Source organism: Perognathus longimembris, chromosome 19 (assembly GCF_023159225.1).
Source record: "Perognathus longimembris pacificus isolate PPM17 chromosome 19, ASM2315922v1, whole genome shotgun sequence".
NCBI classification, from domain to species: Eukaryota; Metazoa; Chordata; class Mammalia; order Rodentia; family Heteromyidae; genus Perognathus; species Perognathus longimembris.
Genome location: NC_063179.1, coordinates 549230 through 575736, shown reverse-complemented (window position 1 = coordinate 575736; position 26507 = coordinate 549230). Strand labels below are relative to the sequence as shown.

At 64.4% G+C, this 26507-nt stretch overlaps 1 protein-coding gene across 1 annotated transcript; it reads right to left on the bottom strand.

Annotated features, from left to right (window-relative positions):
* Nkd2 (NKD inhibitor of WNT signaling pathway 2) lies at positions 1-26507 on the bottom strand. The gene is given in 14 exon segments (XM_048368582.1): positions 1-252; positions 254-286; positions 288-371; positions 373-557; positions 1120-1247; positions 1627-1696; positions 2817-2964; positions 3590-3685; positions 4301-4428; positions 5840-5897; positions 23146-23246; positions 23388-23447; positions 25484-25563; positions 26329-26507. Coding segments are annotated over 14 exon segments (1602 nt in total).

The following is a 26507-nucleotide window of genomic DNA, read 5'->3' as shown; positions in this document are numbered from 1 at the left end:
CTAGGAGGGGTGGAAGTGGTGGTGGTGGTGGTGGTGGTGGTGCTCGTGGTGGTGGTGGTGCTCGTGCCTCTGGATCACGGGCCCCCCGTGGCCCTCGGGGGCCAGCACGGGCGGCAGGTCCCTGGCCGCCTCGAGCTCCGCCGGGGCCGGCTGGCCGTGCGCGGCCTTGAGGGGCGAGTGGCCCTCCCTGCCCTTCTGCCGGTGCCGCTTCTGGCCGTGGGGCTGCGGCGGGGGCTGCGGCGGGGGGCGGGGGGAGGTGGTGGCCGTCCTGGGCGGCGGGGGGGGGGCGGGGCGGCCGCCGGGCAGTGGCTCGGGGCTTTCCCGGCCTTGCCGCAGCCCGGCCCCCCCGGGGGCTTCCCCGAGCCCTTGGGGGGACCTCAGGAACTGCTTTTCCGGCCCCTTCGGTCGGGGCTGGGCGGCGGGCGGCGGGTGGTCAGCCGGCGCCTGGGACCTGCGTGGGTGCCCGCCGTGTGCGTCTGAGTCCTGGGAGCGGCACCGGCTCTGGGGGTGCACGGCCCTGCTGTGGTGCTCCTGCCTGCCCGCGTCTGGCGGCGACCCTGCAGCGAGACACGGCAGGGCTGGGGTCGGGCCTGTGCCCTCCTCCTAACAGCGGCCCCAGTGGGGGGTCTGCGTCAGGGCACCCCCCGTGCTCGGGGCAGGGAGGTCCCAGCCCAGTCTGGACCTGTCCTGGACTCCAGGAGGTGGCCCTGGCTGTCACCCCAGGAGAGGGCACAGCCACCGTGGTGCCCGCTGCTGGCCCTGTCCCGTGGGGGTCCTGCCTGCAGGGATAGCAGCCGTGACAGCAGAACCCCCCCAGTGGGGGGCCGGGATCTGCTGCCGCCACCCCTCCTCTGCAGCGACCGCCGTGGCATCGGGAGACGCAGGCCCCGCCTCTTGGAGCACCCGGGGCGGAGTGCTTCGGAGGCAGGGTCGGCCCCTGGCCAGCCCCACCCGCCCCGCCCCGTGCACGGAAGCCCAGCGATCAGATTCGCATCTCCTGGGCCACAGCAGCCTTGCCCCACGGCCTCCGTGGGCCCACACCGGGGCGCCAGGAGGGACGGGCCTTCAGGCGGGCAGGGTGCCCCCGCCGGGCCAGCAGCGAAGGTCCGGGATACAAACCAGGGCCAAACTTGGATGTGTAGTTCTCGATTCCCGCGAGGTCCAGGTAGTGGTTCCTCCGCTCCGTGTTCTCGTCCACGCAGTAGGACCCCCGCACGGAGCAGGGCCGTGAGTCTGTGTTGGGCCTCCTGCAGGGAACAGAGGGGGACTTGACCCCCCGACACAGACGCAGCCCCCTCCTGATGGGAGCCCTGCGCGGAGGGTGGTGGGAGGGCTGAGGGCACTCGCTGCCCGGGGAAAGCTGGAGAGGGGCACCGGCTGCGTGTCACCCACAGGAAGGCCCGCCGGGATCCAGGACTGCCCCCTCCCACAGCCGGGCGTGGGGGGGGTGCTTGCGACCCCCCCGGCCCACCGTGACCCCTGCCCCCACACCGGGGCTGGGGAGTGGAGCCACGCAGCTCGCACGCCCTGGGCTAGGTGGTTCCAGCCACCCAGGGCAGGGCTCACCTGGTGCCCGGCCCTGCGCGGGTCTCGCCGGGGCCAGGCGGCCGGGCCCCCCTCCCTCACCTGCAGTGGTAAGACGGTCTCCTGTCGTCCGCGAGGTCGCTCTCGGTCCTGCTGCGCGAGGGCTCCTGGTCTGGAAAGGCGGGGTCCCCCGTGAGCACGAGGCCCCACCGGTGCGTGCGCTTCCCACTGGCTAACACACTCGCTCCTCCTCCCCCCTCCCCCTTCCTCCCCCTCCACCCCGGGTCGCGTGCTCATTCAGCCCCATCCACTCCTCTGCCTTTCACTCGCCTTTCATCCACCCACTCATTGTAGCTTCATCATTTACCCATCCATCAAATCCTTGGGGGGGGGGGGGCGGGTCGTTTTTGCTTTTGCCAGTACTGGAGTTTGAACTCAGGGTCTCGTGCTTGGGTTGGCTTGGCTTGCTGGCTCAGCTGGGGTGCTACTATTTGAGCCACACCTCCATCTGGGCCTTTCTACGGTTGTCTTGGAGATAGAGGCTGGTGGGCTTTTCTGCCGGGGCTGGCCTAGCTACTCAGAGTAGCCAAGATTACAGACCTGAGCGACCAGTGCTCGTGTGTGTGCGTGTGTGTGTGTGTGCATGTGTGTGCATGCGCATGCACAGGAGCAGGTGCATGGCGGGTGTGCGAGTACGCGCGTGTGGTACGGGGGATATGTGTGTGTAAGGCAGGGCTTTACTCGGTGGCCCAGGTTGACTTAAACACACCACCCCTTCCTCAGGTCTGCTGCTAGGGCTGTGGGCGTGGCCGCCACCCATGTCCAGCCTTCCCCTCACACAGTTTTCCCTTCCAGGGGTCATGGATTGCTAGGGGGGACATGGACACGAGGCCTGGGCCTGGTGGGGGAGGCAGGGGACAAAGGACAAGGGGCTGGTCCTGGCACGATGTGGAGAGTCCTGGGAAGCACAGGAGGGCGTGAACCGGGTGGCTGGGGGGGGCGTGCCACTGACACCCTTCTTTGGAGTACCGTGTGTGGGAAACACAGGCCTACTGCACGTGCGACAGCACTGGGTGCAGTGCCCCTGGGCGCGGGCCTACTGTGCGCGGGACAGCACCGGGCCGGGTGCCCCTTGGCGCAGGCCTACTGTGCGCGGGACAGCACCGGGCCGGGTGCCCCTTGGCGCAGGCCTACTGTGCGCGGGACAGCACCGGGCCGGGTGCCCCTTGGCGCAGGCCTACTGTGCGCGGGACAGCACCGGGCCCGGTGCCCCTTGGCGCAGGCCCCCTCACCTTGACCGCTGGGAAGACACTCTTTCCTCTTGCTAGAGGGTTCCGGGCTGACTGTCAGCTTCACTCGGAGAGTCTTGCTGCTGCCTGAGGAGTGGTTGATGGAGGCATCCACGACCTCGTAGATAGTGTGCATCAGGCTGGACATGTCCTGGGAGCGACGCAGCGGGCCTTAGGGGCCCTGCCCTCCCGCCCAGCCGTCCTGCCCCAGCTCCACTCGTCCTACGTCCAGACCTGCACTCATGCCGTCTAGGCAGCCTGGCCTGGCCCCCGGCTGGCTCTGTGGACGTCTGCGCTTGCGCACGCACACACACACACACACACACACACACACACACTCATCTCCTCGGCCATCCTGGACACACAGCCCCGCGCAGCGGGGCCACCTTGGGGACCAGGTGGGGCCAGGGAGGTTCACAGCTGCAGAAGCGAGACTGCACGAGGCTCTGTGGGTTCACCCAGGGAGCTAGGTACAGAGGCCCCACTTCCAGCTGAGGACATGCAGCGGGCACTGCCACGTCCACCTCCCATCCTGTCTTGAAAGACGCCAGCTAGCGTGTCCTCGCTTTCATTCAAAGCACAGCCCGTCTCCCCATCTTGGCCCAAGCACAATCTATCTGTTCGTCCCTCTCTTGGACCAGCGGGATTCCACATACCGTAGGCCACACCCCGAGTCCCCTTCCCATGGCTGGCCTACCGCCTGTGGCCACGTCACTTCCCTGGCCACATCCGGAGTCCCTTCCCGATAGCGGTTCTGCCACACATGGCCGCATTACCTCCCTGGTGACCTTCCCGCAGTTGTCAAAGTCATAGAGCGTGAAGGTCCACTCTTGTCGGTTGTCCCCCTCCACGGACACGTCGCACTGCAGGGCCTACAGGTGGCAGAGGTGTCAGGAGGCCAGCGGCTCTGGGGCCTGAGGCCAGCAGTCTCCCTGCCACCTCTGGATCTTCTTTGCATTCACCAAACAAGGGGACCATGACCTCAAGGGGCCTCTTACCAGAAGCTTCCATGGGACATGGCTAGGCTCTCCTTTCTTCCAGCCAGAACCTAAAGATCCACCTCACCTTAGCCAACTCCACTCCTTGTGGGGATCTGGCTCCAAGCCCTGGGACTGGCTTCCTTACTATGGGATGTGTCCCTGCTCACGCGGATGGCCAGCCCACCCATGCGAGGCCACCTGAGCACAGGGTGTTGTCAGTCCAGAAATCCAGACTTAAAGTCAAAGGTGGCATGGACTCCAGAAAGTCTTCTTCACTGACTCCCGAAGGGCTGAGCACGTCAACCTTAAGTGTCTCAGACATTTTAGTGCCGCATAAACTGACTTAGCCACATTTAGAGTGATGCCCAGAACTAGCACCGTGACTTCAGTTTCTCTGTAATGCCTGGAACTGGCTGAACTACAGGAAGCCATGGACTGGAAGCCCCCCCGTCACCCATTCAGACCCAGGCCCAGGAATGCCTGTGGGAACAGAAGGCAAAGACTTACATCGATATTTAGGTTCTTCTTCCCTGGTCCCCGTGGTCCTTCGTGGCTCCCTGTCCTCTCTCTATCCTCCAGGCCCAAGAGCTGTCCTGGGCCCTCTCGGCCCTCGGCCTTCTCAGGGGGGACTGCCACTAGGGATGAGAGGGGGTGGGGATGGGCCTGGTCCATGTGGCTCTCAGGGGGGGGACTGCCACTAGGGATGAGAGGGGGTGAGGACGGGCCTGGTCCACGTGGCTCTCAGGGGGGACTGCCACTAGGGGATGAGAGGGGGGTGAGGATGGGCCTGGTCCACGTGGCTCTCGGGGGGGACTGCCACTAGGGATGAGAGGGGGTGAGGATGGGCCTGGTCCACGTGGCTCTCAGGGGGGACTGCCACTAGGGATGAGAGGGGTGGGGATGTGGCCTGGTCCACGTGGCTCTCAGGGGGGACTGCCACTAGGGATGAGAGGGGGTGGGGACGGGCCTGGTCCACGTGGCTCTCAGGGGGGACTGCCACTAGGGGAAGAGAGGGGGATAAGGATGGGCCTGGTCCACGTGGCTCTCAGGGGGGACTGCCACTAGGGGAAGAGAGGGGGTGAGGACGGGCCTGGTCCACGTGGCTCTCGGGGGGGACTGCCACTAGGGATGAGAGGGGGTGGGGACGGGCCTGGTCCACATAGCCATTAGAGACAAAGACTCTGGCCTAGCCTGGGAAAGCCGTGTCTGCCCTCCCTGCCCTCACCTACCCTCTGCTTCTCGTTGGGCTGGGCCAGAACGTGTCCCTCGGGGACAAGGTGTCAATGGGCCGGCAAGGAAAAGACTTGCCGAGCCCTAACCCCCTCCGGGGCCAGCTCCAACGCAGAGGCCCCTCCCGCATGCTCCCAGGTGCCCACAGTGCTCATCCAGGGAGCAAAATGTCCTTGGGCTTAAGAGAGTGGCTGCTGGGGTGCAGAGACGTTGGGGAAAGCCCCTCGGCTCTGTTCGGGGACACGGGGAAGGCCCTGCGTCATGGAGTCTCCACCTCTGCATGCCCACGGCAAGGCTGAGCAGCCCTGCCGGCTTCAAGTAGAAGCCCCCCATGCGGGGCCTTGCTCGTCCTCTGGATCACAAGCCAAGCCCCCAGAGGGCAAGCAGGCCTGCGGGAGGTGCCCTCTCCAGAGCTGGGGGCCCCGGGAGCTCCCAAGTGAGGGTGCCGTCAGCCCAGCACCCTGGCTCTTTATCAGCAGTAGCCTTGGGTAATCTGCCACATGCTAAGGTGGGACTTCCACCAAAGACACACAGGCGTGCCCGTGAGTCACACCGGGAGCCTTGAGCAGCCTTCCACACTGGCACAGGATGCCTTGCACTGCCAGGCAAGTGTTGGCTCCGAATTCACAACTGTCTGTGTATAGAAGCCAGCTCCCCGTCCCTCCTGGGGCACCTGGGGACACCGGCCCAGTCTGCTGCTCTGATCGCTGGCTGTGCTGCCCTCTGCGGGAAGGGCCTGGGATGGCTCACACGCGCACCGAGTATCTGCGGAGAGAATCCCATGAGGTGCAGGAAGAGCAGCCATGAGTTACTCACCTAGAGGCCCCTGTTCCTCTCGAAAAGGCCCTTCCTTGGGGTCCCCGCTGAGCAGTTCCTGCAGGAGAATAGCGCCATAAGACAGGTTTGGGGGGGGGGGGGGTGAGCCCTGGGTGGCCAGGGCTAGAACAGAAGCCAGCCTCAGGCTCCTGGGGCTCCTGAGCTCTGAGACCAGCAACACCACCAGAACGCCCAGGGCCTGCCATGTGGCCGGGGTGGGCCGTCACTGCCAGCAATAACCGCTGGTTGAAGAACCCAAGGCTCCCCTGCCGCGAGAGGCCGAGTCCCAGAGCCCCGCCTGGCCTCTGTGGCCGGGCCGGCCTGCAGCGCTTCCAGTCCTCTCGATGTCTGGGAGCGCAGGGCCCCCAGTGCGGCGTGGCTGGCGCTGGACGGTCTCAGCGGGGGCCCCGGCCCGGCCGGCACGGCTCCCAAGGCCAGCCACCGGGAGACCCCGCTCGGCCCGCAGTTGATCTCAAGACGAGTCATGGAAAGATGGGAAACACTTCAAACACATCCCAGCAATGTGTCAGCCAAGAAACTCTGCAGAACAAAAGCTCACATGGTTCTCATAAGTAACCCGTGGAAGTGGAGGATACAGAGAAAGAAAAACACAAAACAAGCCCACGGCTACTGCCTTCCTTCAGAGGGCCCTGCCTGGGCTGGGAAGGTGGAGTCCCCAAGCCCAGTGCCTGTGACCCCAGGAGTTACCCCACAGTTACCTGGCATGTCTTTCTGAGGCCAGGTGGCCACAAAGCCCTGAAAGCCTTTCAGAGATGCCATGCCACCCAGCTAGGAGATGGCATCTGCCGGAGTGACGCGGAGGCCAGAGGGCTCCCCTGGCTCGTAGCTGGTGCAGAACACTTTACACGTTACCCAGAGCACGCAGCCCGCCCCCCCAAGGGGAGCCTGGCATGTCTTTGCCCTGACCAGTGATGATAGGAAACAAATCCAGGGACCGGAGCTTGTTGACTCCTTCTGGCAACTGCTCTGGTCCATGTACTGCCCAGCCCCCCACTGAGGACATGGCAGCACCCACGTACTGCCCAGCCCCCCACTGAGGACATGGCAGCACCCACATACTGCCCAGCCCCCCACTGAGGACACGGTGCCCACATACTGCTCAGCCCCCCCACTGAGGACGTGGCGGTGCCCACATACTGCCCAGCCCCCCACTGAGGACATGGCGGCGCCCACGTACTGCCCAGCCCCCCATTGAGGACACAGCGGTGCCCACATACTGCCCAGCCCCCCACTGAGGACGTGGCAGTGCCCACATACTGCCCAGCCCCCCACTGAGGACATGGCGGCGCCCACGTACTGCCCAGCCCCCCATTGAGGACACAGCGGTGCCCACATACTGCCCAGCCCCCCACTGAGGACGTGGTAGTACCCACATACTTCTCGGCCCCCCACTGAGGGCACAGCAGCGCCCACATACTGCCCAGCCCCCCACTGAGGACACGGCGGCGCCCACATACTGCTCAGCCCCCCACTGAGGACATGGAAGTGCCTGCCAGTTCTGGTTTCTTGGTGACAGGACACATGGCACCACCTCTGCCACCTGTGCCCGTTTTCGGGAGGCATCGGGCAACATGCCCCCTCCCAAACCCAGAAAAGTGTCCTTGGCCTGTCCTTTCCGAGTGTGGCAGCAAGTGGAAGTAGACATTAAGGGCAAAAGTGGACAGGTGGATTGTTCTGCGGGCCGCTTGGAGGACAGGGAGACACTGAGGTGCACAGACAGCGGCAAGGGCCACAGCTGGCCTGAAGGCACCTGCCACGTCTGCCTGTCCCCATGTCCACCCCTCAGGGGCGAACAGCACATAATGCCACCATGCTGCCACCCTGAGCATGCAGGCTACGAGCTTCACCCACGCTTACGGCAGCACAGCGCCATCTTGGCAGGCGCCCCAGCACCCCAAAGTCTGGCTGCCCCGGAAATGCTGTGCGGGTCATGTGATAGCAGGAGAGTGCGGCTGGGACGAAGGAGACCTGGCCCCTGGCCTCTGGACTCCGGCATCCCCATGTCCCCAGGCCCCTTCCTAGGGGACCGACCCATCAGGAAAAGGTTGCTTGTGTAGTTGGGCTTCGGGATTCCTTTTGGAGGGTTATGCCAGAGCCCAGCTTAATAAGAGAAAACAGCCATTAGAAAGCACTTTTATCCAGATGCCAGTGGCTCACGCCTGAAATTCTAGATACTCAGGAAGCTGAGATCTGAGGATCACGGTTCAAAGCCAGCCCAGACAGGAAAGTCCATAAAACCTTATATCCAATTAACCACCAAAAAAAAAAAAGCTGGAAGTGGAGTTGTGGCTCAAGAAGTAGAGAGCTGGCCTTGAGCAAACAAGCACAAGGGCAGCGCCCGGGCCCCGCGTTCAAGCCCCAGGACGGGAGTGGGGAGCACTCTTTCCCTCTACAGCCGCCGACGTGTGAAGGACTTTCTTTTTACCTGGGTTCTGTGAAGCCTCTTGCCACCTGCCCCCTACAGAGCAGGGGCCTCACGTGCGGAGGAATTTCCAGCCTGCAACACAGGCATCAGGTGGACATTAAGATGAAACTACTCACTTCTAGAAATGTCTAACATGACCTGGAGTTTGTTTTTCTGAAAAATAAAAAACATCCTTCCATGAGGTACAAGGTGGTGCCGAGGACACCAGATGTAGCCTCGACTTCCTTCTGGGGGGTTCCAAGGTGGCAAGGCTTGTGGGTCTTATGCCAGGCTAGACCCCGCAAGTCCATGGACAGAAACTGGGTGAGCCATTGACCAGTGCCAGCAGGGAAGGCCAGCACTGCAGATGCCAAGGTGGGCCTCCCCCGAGACTCCGCAGCAGGACTTCCCAGACGTGGCAGGCTGGCAGGGAAGCACATGGGGTCTCGTGCCCTGCCCCCCGGCACTTCTGGAGGTACAAAGATGCAGGGTCTCGTGGTCTAGACACAGCACTTCAAGAGGCTTGGCCCCTTGTTAGACCAGTGGCCAGAGAGCTTGGATCCTGATGAGTGACGCTTCTCACCTTGCTGCATGCAGGAGTGAGTGGCAGCAGTGATGGTGGGACACAGCCAGGAGCATCCCAGGAGTGCCACGTCACTCCACGCCCTGGTCAGAGCCCTGCAGCCCTCAGGGCTACAGAACGAGCAGCAGCTTCTGGGAAAGTGCTGGGCGCCACAGAATCTGCAGGGTACAGTAGCTCCTGATGAGACCAGGGGTACAATCGACAGGTGGGAGCCTGAGCCAACATTTCATTCTTAAGATAATCTGAGCATTGGATTTGGCATCCTGCATTGGTTATAGATCAGAGTGTAATGAGTGGATGGATGGGTGGGTGGGTGGGTGGATGAATGAATGGATAAATGGATGGGAGAGTAGGTAGATGGATGGGTGGGTAGATGGAGGGATGGGTAGGTAGGTAGATGAGGGGGGTGGATGGGTGAATGGATGGATGGATGGGTAGGTAGGTAGATGAGGGGGGGTGGATGGGTGAATGGATGGATGGATGGGTAGGTAGGTAGATGAGTGGGTATATGGATGGATGAATGGATAGATGGGTGGGTGGGTGGATGGATTGGTAGTTGGGTAGGCGGATGGATGGATAAAAGAATATGGACAGAATCCAAGACAGAAGAGGACTGGGTTCAATCCTCAGCACTGCAAAAGAGAGAAAGAAAAATAAATCTCAGACTCTAGGTTGGTCTGGACACATTGCCAAATGCTTCAATATCCACAGCTGCTTTAACCAACTAAGGCTGGAATAACCAACTGCGACTGAAAAAAATTCCAATCTAGACTGCTATAACCAAACATGGCTGCTTCAACCCACCAAGGTCACAGCACCCGGTCCCATGCGGAAGGCAGTGTGGCAGGAGAGCCCGCCCACCAGCCCCGAGCCACGCAGGTTGCGAAGTCACAAGAGCCAGAAGGATCAAAGAAGAGGAAATGAGCATTTGTGGGAAAAAGTAATTCAAGTCTCCGTGCCTGGTGATTTAAGTCAGATGTTCCCTGCTTTCATAAAACACTCTCTAATCTAACTGCTTCAGTTAAATAGAAGGACTGAGAACTTTAATTGCAACTTATAAAACCTGCCCAGAGCTCTGGCCGGATGAGCAACAGCCCCTCCTCCCGAGCGGCCAAACCCCCAGAACTCAGGTTCCCAGGCCAGGCCGGACACACACAGAGGCCGCCTACCCCCGCAGGGCAGAGCCCGGCAGCCTCAGGCCCCACGCTAGACGCCAGGGCCCCAGTCTCCCTCCTCTCCCTCACCCCTCCCACGAAACCCAACCCCACACGACGCCCTCTAACCAACCTTCATCGCCCTCTTACCTCCCTCCCTGGCCAAGCTTCCTGCTGACTGCCCTCTTCATACCCTCGGCAGCTGGCCGCCGATGCCGGGGGCCCTGCCCCCCCGCGGTGGCGATCCCCTCGGGGCTGAGAGCCCCGGGGCTGGTCGTGGGCTCACCCCGCAGTGGGCAAGCGCTGAGCGGCCCGCACTTGCTGATGCCTCCCCTTGCACTAGCCCGCTCCAGGCAGGGTCGCCCCGGTGCCGTCCGTGCCGAGTGGCAGCCGAGCCCCCCTGGCCACTGTGGACCAGCCTCCTGCTCTCCGGGCCTTTGTCTTCCCGAGAACAAGCCCCCTGCCACGGGACGCGGGTCCCTCGAGCTCCGGTCACTAGGGTTCCCTCTCCTAGAGCGAAGACGAGACGCGGAGACGCGGCAGCCGCGTCCGGCGCGGGCTGCAGGAGGCCTGCGTTTCGCCGCGTGCCGTCCGTCCCCGCGGATGGGAGGACGCAGCTCTGACCACACCGACAGGCTCTGCTTCCTCGGCTTCAGCCCAGCCGGAGCAGCCGGTGGGCGTGGGTAGTCAGAAGGCTGAGGGGGCAAGAGGGAGCCCGGCTGCCCGGGGTGGGAGCTGTAGCTGGCCGAGGCCACCATAGCACGTCAGGAGTCACTGGAGATGGCAGGGACAGGCACGAGGCCCACACAGGCCGGCCGCGGGAGTGAAGCCGAGGGCCCAGGTGAGGAGCCCGTCCCCCCCGCGCACGCGCCGTCGGCTGGGCCCGCCCTCCGCGCACGCGCCGTCGGCTGGGCCCGCCCTCCGCGCACGCGCCGTCGGCTGGGGCGAGGAGCCCGCTCTCCGCGCATGCGCCGTCGGCTGGGCCCGCCCTCCGCGCACGCGCCGTCCGCCGGGGCGAGGGGCCCGCCCTCCGCGCATGCGCCGTCGGCTGGGCCCGCCCTCCGCGCACGCGCCGTCGGCTGGGGCGAGGGGCCCGCCCTCCGCGCACGCGCCCCGCTGGGGCGAGGAGCCCGTCCCCCGCGCACGCGGCCGCCGCCAGCGGCGGGAACTCCACCTCGAGGCGCTCCGCCGGCTCGTCCGTCTGGAGACGCAGCCCGCTTTGAAGCCACGTCTCGGTCTCGGCAGCTAAACCGTTTCAGATGTGACGGTGTCGTTTTATGGGCTTAGTAGTTCCGACACATGGGCGGTGCGGGCCCGGGCCCCGGCGGCGCTGCACCGGCCCGGAGGCCGGGTCTCGGGCACGGTGCCCAAGGGTGGAAGCGGAGCTTGCCAGGGGAGGGCGAGCGCACGGCCGCCTCCGCCTCCACGCCGCGCGTGCACACGGCCGCCTCCACACCGCGCGGGCACACGGCCGCCTCCGCCTCCACACCGCGCGTGCACACGGCCGCCTCCACACCGCGCGTGCACACGGCCGCCTCCACACCGCGCGTGCACACGGCCGCCTCCGCCTCCACGCCGCGCGTGCACACGGCTGCCTCCGCCTCCACGCCGCGCGTGCACACGGCCGCCTCCGCCTCCACGCCGCGCGTGCACACGGCCGCCTCCGCCTCCACACCGCGCGTGCACACGGCTGCCTCCGCCTCCACACCGCGCGTGCACACGGCCGCCTCCGCCTCCACGCCGCGCGTGCACACGGCCGCCTCCGCCTCCACACCGCGCGTGCACACGGCCGCCTCCACACCGCGCGAGCACACGGCCGCCTCCGCACCGCGCGAGCACACGGCCGCCTCCACACCGCACGTGCACACGGCCGCCTCCACACCGCGCGGGCACACGGCCGCCTCCGCCTCCACACCGCGCGTGCACACGGCCGCCTCCGCCTCCACACCGCGCGTGCACACGGCTGCCTCCGCCTCCACGCCGCGCGTGCACACGGCCGCCTCCGCCTCCACACCGCGCGTGCACACGGCCGCCTCCACACCGCGCGTGCACACGGCCGCCTCCACACCGCGCGTGCACACGGCCGCCTCCGCCTCCACGCCGCGCGAGCACACGGCCGCCTCCGCCTCCACACCGCGCGTGCACACGGCCGCCTCCACACCGCGCGAGCACACGGCCGCCTCCACACCGCGTGGGCACACGGCCGCCTCCACACCACGGCCGCCTCCACGCCGCGCGGGCACACGGCCGCCTCCGCCTCCACACCGCGCGTGCACACGGCCGCCTCCGCCTCCACACCGCGCGTGCACACGGCCGCCTCCGCCTCCACACCGCGCGAGCACACGGCCGCCTCCACACCGCGCGTGCACACAGCCGCCTCCGCCTCCACACCGCGCGTGCACACGGCCGCCTCCGCCTCCACACCGCGCGAGCACACGGCCGCCTCCACACCGCGCGAGCACACGGCCGCCTCCACACCGCGCGAGCACACCTCCGCCTCCACGCCGCGCGAGCACACGGCCGCCTCCGCCTCCACACCGCGCGTGCACACGGCCGCCTCCGCCTCCACGCCGCGCGAGCACACGGCCGCCTCCGCCTCCACACTGCGCGTGCACACGGCCGCCTCCACACCGCGCGAGCACACGGCCGCCTCCACACCGCGCGAGCACACGGCCGCCTCCGCCTCCACACCGCGCGTGCACACGGCCGCCTCCGCCTCCACACCGCGCGTGCACACGGCCGCCTCCACACCGCGCGAGCACACGGCCGCCTCCACACCGCGCGTGCACACGGCCGCCTCCGCCTCCACACCGCGCGTGCACACGGCCGCCTCCACACCGCGCGAGCACACGGCCGCCTCCACACCACGGCCGCCTCCACGCCGCGCGGGCCTCCTGCCTGGTCCTCTTTCTGAATGAGACCAGCGTCGAGATATGAGGACATCTCTATTCCGCCTACCTGCTGCGTTCTTGGTTAAGGATTGTTCCACCAGATTTCGGGATGAGCGGGTTGGAAACTCGCTCACTGCTAGATTGGTAACTTGGGGTCGCAGGGTCCCCTAAAATTCCCACGGTGGGCTTCACTGTAACTCCACTTCCTGGGCCAGGCGGAAAAATACACACCTCCCCGTCGTGACCTTCCTCTCGTCCCTGCCAGGACTCCTCTCGCTTCCAAGAGTGGTGGGTGCCACACCGGGTCTGAGCCCTCTCACTCCCCAGGGGGCCGGGAGGAGGCCCCTGCGGGTCCCCGGACACGGCCATCCGTGCGGACAAGGCCGGCCCTGCACTTCCAGGAGGAAGCGCAGAATGATTCGCTTGGTGCTGCAGGTCGGAGCCGCAACCCTCCGCGGATGAAACCTCCCCGGCGTGAGCAGTGCAGGGAGACCAGCAACACCTCTGCTTGGACTCGGGGGTCAGGACTCTCCACCCCTCGCAGGGACCCGGACAAGCTGCGTCTCCCACTTTAACACAGCTCAGAACACAGCTAGGCACTGAAGGGATCCACCTTCAACCGGATCCCCAGGGGATCCCACGCCTCAAAATGTTCCTGGCACACAAACTCAGGCTTTGCACATGCACGTGTGTGCAGCCTCTTTGTGTACACATCTGTACACATGTGCCTACACATGAACAGCAAATAGAGGCCATTCAGTGCGGAGGTTTAAAGGACATGAGGCACCCATGGGCCCCCATTTTTAATTTATCACTAGGTCTTCAATGACCATTTCACAGAAATCAGCAGCCCCGCCTCTTTCTTCCCCCAACCATGCCTGCTGCCATTTCCGTCTTCAAGCTAATGACTTAGAATTTCACAGAAAAAAGGAGACCAAGAAAGGGCGGCCTTCCCACGCTGGCAACTGCCCAGAGCTCACGAGCCACTGAGGTTACAAAACAACCCCTCGACTCCAGAGTCCCCCAAGCCCCAGAACCTCCATCCTCAGCCTGCTGCGACGGGGGCTTGCTCCACCGCGTCTGAAACGCAGGCCCTACGTCAGCTCCCTCTGCCTATGACCCTCCACCGGGGCCCTCTGGACATCTTAGTTTTCTTTCATTCATATTAAAGCCTTATGTTTCCCATTTCAAAGGACGATTAATTCCAAATCTGGAAGGGAACCCCACTGCATTCCCGTTATTGTTTAAATTAAGTTATTGCGCTGGTTTCCGTTTAGAAGGCTCCTATGCTAGCCACGAGTTGTGAGTGGCACCGGGCCCTGGCCAGAGATAAGCAGACTGCACACTGCCCCAGGCCTTAGGGACTAAGCTTCTCAGAAAAAAGCAATAAACATTTCTTCTTCTTTTTTTTATTAAAGTGCCCTGGGCAGTTCTGTGTGGAAACACACTACTGCGCACCACAATTTAATAGCCTCTCACTGGCTCTACTGTTGTTGGCCTGGCTGTGGGGATCAAAGCAGAGGCCTCAGAGACCTTGAAGGAGCAGAGGCCAAAGCTAAGCTCCTCTCAAACACAACCGCAATCGTGCTAGAGTTCAGCAAGGCCTTGTGCAAAACATGAAAGTGTCCAGAGGCTAGCGTGCACATCCATTAAGACAACAACCATCCTGTCTCCGGAGCAAAGCTGACCCCAGGTAGCTAAGCAGCCGCGCAGCTGCGGAATGAGCTCTGAGGAGCAGGAAGCCCGCTGCAGCAGATCTCGGGCCCCAAACACAGAAGAGCAGGAAAGCGTGGGCATAATGGAGTTCGGAGGAGCTGGAGGTGTGGGGTAGCGGTTAGAGCACTAGCCAATGAGCAAAGGTATCAGGTACTAAGCTCAAGTCCTGGTCTTGGACCTAAACGTTAAAGAAAAAGGTAAGTAGGGTCTGGGAGGAGGAGACAGGTTGCTGGCTGAACACTGTTTAGGCAACTAGGTCTGGGGACAGCCAGAGGCACAATGGAGAGAGTGAAATGAGTGCTGTGGTCTGTTCACTTTCCTTTCAACCCAAGAAGATATGGTGCTTCATGCTGTACCACCCTTCATGCTGTACCACCCTTCATGCTGTACCGCCCTTCATGTTGTACCGCCCTTCATGCTGTACCACCCTTCATGCTGTACCATCCTTCATGCTGTACCGCCCTTCATGCTGTACCACCCTTCATGCTGTACCACCCTTCATGCTATACCATCCTTCATGCTGTACCATCCTTCATGCTGTACCACCCTTCATGCTGTACCATCCTTCATGCTGTACTACCCTTCCCTTCACGCGGAACTGCCCTTCATGCTGTACTACCCTTCATGCTGTACCATCCATCGTGCTGTACTGCCCTTCATGCTGTACTACCCTTCATGCTGTAACATCCATCGTGCTGTACCATCCATCGTGCTGTACCATCCTTCATGCTGTACTATCCTTCATGCTGTACTACCCTTCACGCTATACTATCCTTTATGCTGTACCATCCTTCATGCTGTACCATCCTTCATGCTGTACTGCCCTTCATGCTGTACCACCCTTCATGCTGTACCACCCTTCATGCTGTTCATGCTGTACCATCCTTCATTCTGCACCGCCCTTCATGCTCTGTACCCCCAGGCTTGCCATCCTGGCACCTTGGGGAGTATGTCGGGGGCAGAGTGCTACGTGATGATGGCATGTCTCATCTCCAAGAGGGGACAAGGGCCAGGGCTTGGGCTGCACAAAACCTGAGCTATCCAGCTCCAGCGCAGATGAAGAGCAGTCAGCAGAGGTGGGAGGGCAGATTTGAAGGATTCAATGGGCAGAGGGATTCCTCTGGCAGGGCACCAAGCCAACCATTGTGGGTAAGAACACCCCCTGCCAACCCAAAGTCCACGGCACAGGGCCTGGGCACCAGAGGAGCCTGTGGCCATCCACAGTCAGGGTGGGACGTCAACCAGGTGAGAGTGAGGGCCAGAGCCGACCCGTCTGCCCTCCGGCCCTCAGTCCTCAGATCCATCCTCCATGCCCTGACCTCATTCAAGAAGGGGCTGGGAGGGGCTTGCAGCGAGGGACGTGTTCGAGGCGTGTGCACCGGGGGTCTGGAGGAGGGCGGGGCCTGTGGGCTTGAAGGACGGTTTGCCCTAGAGACAAGTTGAAGCTAGGCTTCTCATTACTGGAGATGGAGGAAAGACTCATTTCTCCTGTAGCTGAAGGAGTCCTGGTGCTGGGCCAAGGGTCTCATGGGCAAATGGAGGGGTGCGGGCATCCTGGGGTGGTCCCTGGGGTACAGGCCAGCAGCACCCACAGTGTGGGGACCGCTGCAGGGTGGGCTTTGTGCACAGGCTGCCTGCCTGGTGCTCTCACTTCAGGCTGGCCAGGACGCTTGATGTGTGTTAAAATGATTCGCCATTTGAATTTCTATATTAGCATTTCACGTGCTTTTTAGTTTCTCTGATTTCAGAACTCAAAACTAACTACCATTTCCTTGGAAGATCCTGCAGAACAAAAGGAAACGGAATCCTCCCTGCGGCTGCCAAGGCTGGCCATCATCCGTAAATTCCAGCTATGTGAGGCAAACAGGATCCAACAGACACAATTTGTTCAATGTTGGCATGAAAGGCTGCCAGTGGGGCCCTGCCAGATCTCTGTCAACAGGAAAGCCGATTAAAGCATGTACCGGCTCGGCGGAGGGCGAGCCTCCCCGAAACCACGGCCTAGGCGAGGGCGCAGCCCCCCTGAGACGGCAGCCCTACAGTTGGGGGGAGGGCTAACAGCTCCCCCCCCCCCCCGAGGCCCCGGCCCTGCAGCGGGTGGGATTGCTGCGAGACCAGATTGAGGTCTATCTGCACTCAGGCTTCTCCACAGAGCAGCAGCTCCCAGCGCACTGGTCCAGACTAAGCCAGCACTGCACTTCTGCTCAGGACAGCAACGGATTCACTCATGGGTTTATTTTTTGGCGCTGGTACTGGGGCTTGAACGCAGGGCCTCAAGCTCTTACTTGGCGTTTTCACTGAAGGCTGCTGGTCTACTATTTGAGCCACACCTCCATCTCAGCTTTTTGCTGCGTTACTCATGGAGGTTTCTGCCTCCGTTGGCTTCTAATTGCAATACTCAGATCTCACCCTCCTGAGGCATGAGCATTTTTTTCACCGGCACAACAAGCTTGAGCCACTGGTGCTGGGCTTGGGGAAGCAACACGGGCACCCCTAGGCCATGGCTGGGGGCAGAATCACTCGCATCTCGTGAGGGCCTAGACGGGGCCATCCTTGTTCCAGGAGGCCCCACTCCATGCTAGAGGCATTGCTTCAACCCTCCCTGGAGTTAGGCTGCACTGGGGTTTGAGGCAGAACGGAGCCTCGCAAGGGCCCTCGGCCCTCGGTTCCCACTGAGGGCCCAAGTGAGCAGCCAGAATCCCACTTGCTCTGAACCCGATTTGGAAGGGGCATGGCCATTCACATCCCCCAGAACAACCACCGAATGAGCCAAGACCCAAGGGGAGGCTGTGGGGACCAGAGTGACGGCCAAAACGTGCTAGGATCTGTGACATGGCACCTCGCCAGGTGCGTTCTTCCATGAGGACACTGCCCTGACGCTCACTGCCCCCGACGCACACAGCCCCGGACGCCCGCTGGCCTGGCTAACAGATTCAGGAGCTCACCCACTGCGAGTCTGCCCACACCACCTAGACACAGCCTTTCCAGACAGCGGCCAGGGCTGAACGCTGGAGACGACATGCAAAGACTTTTCAAGAAAAGGTACACTATCAGCTCTTCAACTCCAAAATACCAAAGAAAGCAACCTTGGTTATTCAAATTACTTAGCCACATGTAAAACTGGAGAGCAGGACCTGAGCTTCGAAGAGGTGGCACGAGTTCCTACGGAGGCCGACCCCCACCGGTCAGGGCAGAACTTGGCTTTCACTTGCAGAGAGCTGCGGTTCCTCCCGCAGGGACACAGACCACTGTGGTGTGCGGAACGTTCCAGGTACCTAGACAGGACGGCTCCCTCAGGTGGAGCCCCCAGGCCTGACGTAGTGAATTCACCCAATCCACAACCGCCTGCATGGTGAACACAGAAGAGGCGCAGTTTCAGAAGCACAGGACCTGCAGTGCTCCTCCGGGGTCCAGGGCGGGCGCCCAGGCCGACACCCAAGGGTCCACACACGCAAACAGACACATCTGTGCTGATCTCCAAGGATCAGACACGCAGAGACAGCCAAAGACGACCGGGTAGGTACGCTGTCGGCAACAGCCCCACCAACACCCAGACAGCACACCCAGGGGGCCCGGGCTTCCTTCCTTCTGAAACCGCCCTTCATCCTGAGTGCGAGAGGGCTGAGTCCCCTGAACCCAGAGCTTTCTGTGGCTGGAGCTCCTGCGGAATGTGCGCAGAGGAAACCCAGCCCTTCTGGGACAGAGACTGAGGATGAGGAAGAGCCTCCTGATCTCATCCCAAGATCCCACCTGACCCTGACCTATGGTGGTGCTCCCTCGGTCCTGAGCACCTTCCTGAGCCCTGGTGGTGCTCCCTCGGTCCTGAGCACCTTCCTGAGCCACGGTGGTGCTCCCTCGGTCCTGAGCACCTTCCTGAGCTACGGTGGTGCTCCCTCCTCATCCTGATCACGGTCCTGAGCCATGGTGGTGCTCCCTCCTCGTCCTGAGCACCTTCCTGAGCCATGGTGGTGCTCCCTCCTCGTCCTGAGCACCTTCCTGAGCCCTGGTGGTGCTCCCTCCTCATCCTGAGCACCTTCCTGAGACACGGTGGTGCTCCCTCCTCATCCTGATCACCTTCCTGAGCCATGGTGGTGCTCCCTCCTCATCCTGATCACCTTCCTGAGCCATGGTGGTGCTCCCTCCTCATCCTGATCACCTTCCTGAGCCATGGTGGTGCTCCCTCCTCATCCTGATCACCGTCCTTAGCCATGGTGGTGCTCCCTTGGTGTTGATCTTCCTGAGCCATGGTGGTGCTCCCCCCTCATCCTGATCACTGTCCTGAGCCATGGTGGTGCTCCCTCCTCATCCTGATCACCTTCCTGAGCCATGGTGGTGCTCCCTCCTCGTCCTGATCACCTTCCTGAGCCCTGGTGGTGCTCCCTCCTCATCCTGAGCACCTTCCTGAGACACGGTGGTGCTCCCTCCTCATCCTGATCACCTTCCTGAGCCATGGTGGTGCTCCCTCCTCATCCTGATCACCTTCCTGAGCCATGGTGGTGCTCCCCCAGTCCTGAGCACCTTCCTGAGCCCTGGTGGTGCTCCCTCCTCATCCTGATCACCTTCCTGAGCCATGGTGGTGCTCCCTCCTCGTCCTGATCACCTTCCTGAGCCATGGTGGTGCTCCTTCCTCATCCTGATCACCTTCCTGAGCCATGGTGGTGCTCCCTCGGTCCTGAGCACCTTCCTGAGCCACGGTGGTGCTCCCTCGGTCCTGAGCACCTTCCTGAGCCACAGTGGTGCTCCCTCGGTCCTGAGCACCTTCCTGAGCCACGGTGGTGCTCCCTCCTCGTCCTGAGCACCTTCCTGAGCCCTGGTGGTGCTCCCTCAGTCCCGAGCACCTTCCTGAGCCACGGTGGTGCTCCCTCGGTCCTGATCACCTTCCTGAGCCATAGTGGTGCTCCCTCCTCATCCTGATCACCTTCCTGAGCCATGGTGGTGCTCCCTCCTCATCCTGATCACCGTCCTTAGCCATGGTGGTGCTCTCTCCTCATCCTGATCACCTTCCTGAGCCATGGTGGTGCTCCCTCCTCATCCTGATCACCTTCCTGAGCCATGGTGGTGCTCCCTCCTCGTCCTGAGCACCTTCCTGAGCCATGGTGGTGCTCCCTCCTCGTCCTGAGCACCTTCCTGAGCCATGGTGGTGCTCCCTCGGTCCTGAGCACCTTCCTGAGCCACGGTGGTGCTCCCTCGGTCCTGAGCACCTTCCTGAGCCACAGTGGTGCTCCCTCGGTCCTGAGCACCTTCCTGAGCCACGGTGGTGCTCCCTCCTCGTCCTGAGCACCTTCCTGAGCCCTGGTGGTGCTCCCTCAGTCACGAGCACCTTCCTGAGCCACGGTGGTGCTCCCTCGGTCCTGATCACCTTCCTGAGCCATAGTGGTGCTCCCTCCTCATCCTGATCACCTTCCTGAGCCATGGTGGTGCTCCCTCCTCAACCTGATCACCGTCCTTAGCCATGGTGGTGCTCCCTCCTCGTCCTGATCACTGTCCTGAGCCATGGTGGTGCTCTCTCCTCATCCTGATCACCTTCCTGAGCCATGGTGGTGCTCCCTCCTCATCCTGATCACCTTCCTGAGCCATGGTGGTGCTCCCTCCTCATCCTGATCACCTTCCTGAGCCATGGTGGTGCTCCCTCCTCATCCTGATCACCTTTCTGAGCCATGGTAGTGCTCCCCTCCTCATCCTGATCACCTTCCTGAGCCATGGTGGTGCTCCCTTGGCCCTGGGCACCCTCCTGAGCCATGGTGGTGCTCCCCCAGTCCTGAGCACCTTCCTGAGCCATGGTGGTGCTCCCTCCTCATCCTGATCACCTTTCTGAGCCATGGTAGTGCCCCCTCCTCATCCTGATCACCTTCCTGAGCCCTGGTGGTGCTCCCTCCTCATCCTGATCACCTTCCTGAGCCATGGTGGTGCCCCCTCCTCATCCTGATCACCTTCCTGAGCCATGGTGGTGCTCCCTCCTCATCCTGATCACCTTCCTGAGCCATGGTGGTGCTCCCTCCTCATCCTGATCACTGTCCTTAGCCATGGTGGTGCTCCCTCCTCATCCTGATCTTCCTGAGCCATGGTGGTGCTCCCCCAGTCCTGAGCACCTTCCTGAGCCATGGTGGTGCTCCCTCCTCATCCTGATCACCCTCCTGAGCCATGGTGGTGCTCCCTCCTCATCCTGATCACCCTCCTGAGCCATGGTGGTGCTCCCCCAGTCCTGAGCAGCTTCCGGCCCCCAGTCTCCGTGAGGATGGGTCTATGTCCCTGGTCCTGGTCTCTTTTGACTGGGAGGAGAACTTGGCTGGAACAGGAAACTAAGGGGACTTTTCCTCAGCAAAGGCTGACACGCGGGTGCCTTTCAGACACAAGGAGACCATGCAGTTCAGGGTGGTCCCTGCCAAAGTCAGTGTGGGGGGAGGGCAGGCGGGAGCTGGCGTGGGGAGGGCAGGCGGGAGCTGGTGTGGGGAGGGCAGGGGGGAGCTGGCGTGGTGGGGAGGGCAGGCGGGAGCTGGTGTGGTGGGGAGGGCAGGTGGGAGCTGGTGTGGGGAGGGCAGGGGGGAGCTGGTGTGGGGAGGGCAGGTGGGAGCTGGTGGTGGGGAGGGCAGGCGGGAGCTGGTGTGGGGAGGGCAGGGGGGAGCTGGTGGTGGGGAGGGCAGGCGGGAGCTGGTGTGGGGAGGGCAGGGGGGAGCTGGTGGTGGGGAGGGCAGGCGGGAGCTGGTGTGGTGGGGAGGGCAGGTGGGAGCTGGTGTGGGGAGGGCAGGGGGGAGCTGGTGTGGGGAGGGCAGGTGGGAGCTGGTGTGGTGGGGAGGGCAGGTGGGAGCTGGTGTGGGGAGGGCAGGCGGGAGCTGGTGTGGGGAGGGCAGGCGGGAGCTGGTGTGGGGAGGGCAGGTGGATCTGCTGAGTGCTGAACACCTGGTGTCCTCACAGATGCCTGTTGCCGTCGCTGGGGTGACCCCGCACCCCGTCACTGTGTCGAAACCTGGGGTACTGCAGAGAGGAGGAGGGCGAGGTTCTGAGCCGGCCCCGTGAAGCCTCCCTGATGGGGGCGCAGTACAATCCAGGGCTGGCCTTCCACAGGAGACGCCACTGGGAGGGGCGACACCTTGTGCAGATGGGTAGAGACAGAAGGGACTCTGTCTCCTCCCGCTCAGAGTGGCTGGGCGGGGGGGGAGGGGGGATGGACAGCCCCTGCTGGGCCTGAGCCGGAGCTGTCCACGAAGAGGAGCAGGGATGCACTGCACAGACAGAGATGGCCGGGCCTGGGCAGGCCCTGACTCCGGGCTCCAGGCCGGCCAGGCATCCAGACCACAGCCGAATGAGGATAGAGCTTAAGTCACACGGCAGTCTTCGCTTCTGGATTCTGTTCTTTCTGGACAGGACTGTGCCCGTGGAATGATGGTAGAATCAAATGTTAACCGCGCCAGCCGGGGCCTCACCGGGGTCTTGAAAGGTTCCCACGGCGGGGCCCATTAGGCCCAGCGTCACAAGCCCCGAGAGAGGGGCTGCCGTTCTCCCCAGTGGACTCTGTGCCCCACCCCGAGGGACGTCCTTCCTGGGTGTCAGTCCTGCTCTGGGCACCACCGGTCACACCCAGGGCCCTGGGGGCTGAGCCCACAGCACTTGCGGGGGAGAAAGCCAGGCGACAAGGGGCAGTCCTCCCCCTCCCTTAGGAAGGGCCGGCCCGATCCCCAGGCGATCCAGTCCAGCATTTCTGGACACACCTGGGTTCAGACGGCACCACGTGGCCATCCGCATGCTCATCGGCAAACGCGATTGGCAAGCGAGCGAGGCAAGACTGGGGTGTCACCCTGTATAGCCTCAATCTGGATTCCTCACCAGGAACAGGGGAGCCCCTACAGTCCCTTCCCTGTCACCCCTCCCCACCATTCTTCTTATTCTGGATCTGAAAAGTGTCTCAGAATGCATTCCTCCATGCAGTGCGGCATTCCATACCCCAGAAAGCAGAAGTCCAAAGCGCCATCCATCACTGGTTAATGCGGGCAAACAAGGCCCCCGACCCTGACGGGGCTACGCACAGCATTCACAACCCCAGCAGCCTCCGACTGTCAGAGAGGGGGCTTACTTCACGGGGCGCAGCAGGCCCCGGGGACCAGCAGGGTCTCGGCCGGCTGTCTACACTAACCCTCATCCCCCGGCCCCCCACCTACACACACACCCATGCCAACCTAATGTCCACTGCCTTAGGCTCGACCAGCAGGCCCACGTTCTTTACCTAACTACCCAGTGGGCGGGCCAGGGTGGCTCTCATCGCAGGCATGGTGCCCCCCGATCCACCCTCAGGGACACCCAAGTCCTGAGCACGCCTCGGTGAGCACCGAGGTGTGGGCGGGCGGCCACAGTGCTCCTGCTCCCGTGATCGCGTGGCCCTCCGCGTGGTCTGCAGCCCCCCCTCCTGCACGGCCCGGCCCGTGGCGAGCGGCCACAGTGCTCCTGCTCCCGTGATCGCGTGGCCCTCCGCGTGGTCTGCAGCCCCCCTCCTGCACGGCCCGGCCCACCTGCCGGCGTGGCCGAGGCCCCTGGCCCCTACCTACCGGCCTGTCCCGGACATGGTGCTCCACTCTGCCGGCACAGCGCGCCTCCTCCGCGCCTCTGTGGCCGCCCCTGCCGGCCTGTGACGCCGCAAAGCTGTCCCCTGTGGGCGTGGGAGATCAGGCAATGCCGGGGGTGGGGTGAGCCCCAAGCCCCAAGCCCCGGGACCTCAGCCCCCACCCACCCCCGAGGGCACCCCAGGATCGGGGCTTTCGTGTCCGGCCTGGGGCCCGCGGGCGCTTACCCTCCGGGCTCTCTCTCCTCTTGCAGGTGTGAGCGGCTGCAGTGACGCAGGGCATGCGCCCTGCAAGAGACAGGAGGGGAGGGTGAGTGGAGGGGGGGGGTCTGGGGAGAGGGGGACAGAAGGGGAGGGTGAGTGGAGGGGGTCAGGGGAGAGGGGGACAGGAGGGGAGGGTGAGTGGAGGGGGTCTGGGGAGAGGGGGACAGGAGGGGAGGGTGAGTGGAGGGGGTCAGGGGAGAGGGGGACAGGAGGGGAGGGTGAGTGGAGGGGGTCTGGGGAGAGGGGGACAGGAGGGGAGGGTGAGTGGAGGGGGTCTGGGGAGAGGGGGACAGGAGGGGAGGGTGAGTGGAGGGGGGGGTCTGGGGAGAGGGGGACAGGAGGGGAGGGTGAGTGGAGGGGGTCTGGGGAGAGGGGGACAGGAGGGGAGGGTGAGTGGAGGGGGTCAGGGGAGAGGGGGACAGGAGGGGAGGGTGAGTGGAGGGGGTCTGGGGAGAGGGGGACGGGAGGGGAGGGTGAGTGGAGGGGGTCAGGGGAGAGGGGGACAGGAGGGGACGGGGGACAGGAGGGGTGGGGGACAGGAGGGGATGGGGGACAGGCGGAGGTGGGCTGGAGGGGTGAGGGACAGGAGGGGGTGGGGGCACAGGAGGGGTGGGGGACAGGCGGGGTTGGGGGCACAGGAGGGGTGGGGGACAGGCGGGGTTGGGGGCACAGGAGGGGTGGGGGACAGGCGGGGTTGGGGGCACAGGAGGGGGTGAGGGACAGGAGGGGGTGGGGGCACAGGAGGGGGTGAGGGACAGGAGGGGGTGGGGGCACAGGAGGGGTGGGGGACAGGCGGGGTTGGGGGCACAGGAGGGGTGGGGGACAGGAGGGGTTGGGGGCACAGTAGGGGGTGGGGGACAGTCGGGGTTGGGGACACAGGAGGGCGTGGGGGACAGTCGGGGTTGGGGGCACAGGAGGGGGTGGGGGCACAGGAGGGGTGGGGGACAGGCGGGGTTGGGGGCACAGGAAGGGTGGGGGACAGGAGGGGTTGGGGGCACAGTAGGGGGTGGGGGACAGTCGGGGTTGGGGACACAGGAGGGGGTGGGGGACAGTCGGGGTTGGGGGCACAGGAGGGGTTGGGGGCACAGGAGGGGTGGGGGACAGGAGGGGTTGGGGGCACAGGAGGGGTGGGGGACAGGAGGGGTTGGGGGCACAGGAGGGGTGGGGGACAGGCGGGGTTGGGGGCACAGGAGGGGGTGAGGGACAGGAGGGGGGTGGGGGCACAGGAGGGGTGGGGGACAGGCGGGGTTGGGGGCACAGGAGGGGTGGGGGACAGGAGGGGTTGGGGGCACAGTAGGGGGTGGGGGACAGTCGGGGTTGGGGACACAGGAGGGGGTGGGGGACAGTCGGGGTTGGGGGCACAGGAGGGGTTGGGGGCACAGGAGGGGTGGGGGACAGGAGGGGTTGGGGGCACAGGAGGGGTGGGGGACAGGAGGGGTTGGGGGCACAGGAGGGGTGGGGGACAGGAGGGGTTGGGGGCACAGGAGGGGTGGGGGACAGGAGGGGTTGGGGGCACAGGAGGGGTGGGGGACAGTCGGGGTTGGGGGCACAGGAGGGGTGGGGGACTTCGGGGTTGGGGGCACAGGAGGGGGTGGGGGACAGGAGGGGTTGGGGGCACAGGAGGGGGTGGGGACAGGAGGGGTTGGGGGACAGGAGGGGTTGGGGGACAGGAGGGGTTGGGGGACAGGAGGGGGTGGGGGCACAGGAGGGGGTGGGGGACAGGAGGGGTTGGGGTACAGGAGGGGTTGGGGGACAGGCGGGGTTGGGGGCACAGGCGGGGTTGGGGGCACAGGAGTGGGTGGGGGACAGGCAGGGTTGGGGTACAGGAAGATCTAGAGGTTCAGAGGGGACCTGGGGGGACATAGGATCCGAAGGGACCGGAGGGGATGGGGGGAGAAATGGATGGGGAGAGGAGCGGGCACAGGCCAGAGCAGACAGGAGGGGGCCGAGGGGACGGGGGAGGCCGGGGGGGCAGGGGGCGGGAGGGGCTGGAAGGGCGGGGTGGGGGGGACGGCAGGGGAGGCGCCCACCCCGTGCCCGGCCCCGGGCCCGCACCTCACCGTGCTTGGACTGAAATTTCCCCATGCTGCGGCGCTTCCTCGGCCACCGCCCGCCGGGGTCCCGGGCGCCGCGGGCTGGGCTGAGGTCCGGGGCCGGCGCGAGGCCTCGGAGGAGCGGCGGGCCGGGCGGGGGGCCTGAGGCGCGGCGGGGCCCGGGGCGGCGGGACCGGGGCGCCGGCGGCCTCTGCTCCGCCTCTGCTCCGCGCGCGCCACCCGCTCCCGGTTTTAACGGCGGCCCCCGCAGCGCCCCCGGTGGCCGAGCTCCGCAGCGCCCCGGCCCGCAGCGCCCCGGCCGGCGCCACCCCTGCGGCCCCGACCGCAGCCGCCCGGCTTCCCGGGGTGCCGACCCAGCACATGTGCCCGCTCGGGGCCCCCAGACCCCCCGGGCGCCCCGGGCCCCCCTCACAACCTCCTAAGCACTCCCGGGGCATCCTCCGACACCCTCTAAGCACCCCAGCACCCCCTAAGCGCCTCCTGAACACCCCACGTGTCCCACGGAGGGGTGCTGCCCATGAGGACCCTGGGGCCACAACTGGACCCCAGGTCCTGGCTCTCCAAGGACCCACAGGACCCAGCTGCCCGCCCCTCAGCCGGCCACCCCAGCCGGGACACCCAAGTCCTACAGGAGCCTGGGGGGGGGGGCTGCCTTGGGAAGGACACTCAGCCTCAGGGGCGCAGCCCAGGTCTTTGGGCGGCGGAGGTCCCCCGTGGGTGCCCTTCGGGGGGGGGAGAAGGGGGGAGGAGGGACGAGCTCTTCCCTGGGCCGCCCTTCCTACTGGGGATGGGCCAGCGCCGGCTTCTTTCTGCCCAACACCGAGCCACCACCAGAGCGGAGCTGTCCTCACGCGGAGGAGCTGCGGCCCTCCCGCTCAGCTCCCGGCGGCCGGGTGGAGTCCCCGCTGGTCTGAGGGCCATGGGGAAGGGGGTGGGCGCTCTTCAGCTCGGTCCCCTGGCTGGTTCCGGTGGCGCTGGCTACGCGTCCCTCGGTGGCCAGCCTGAGACGCCCATGCAGCGTCCTCTCCAT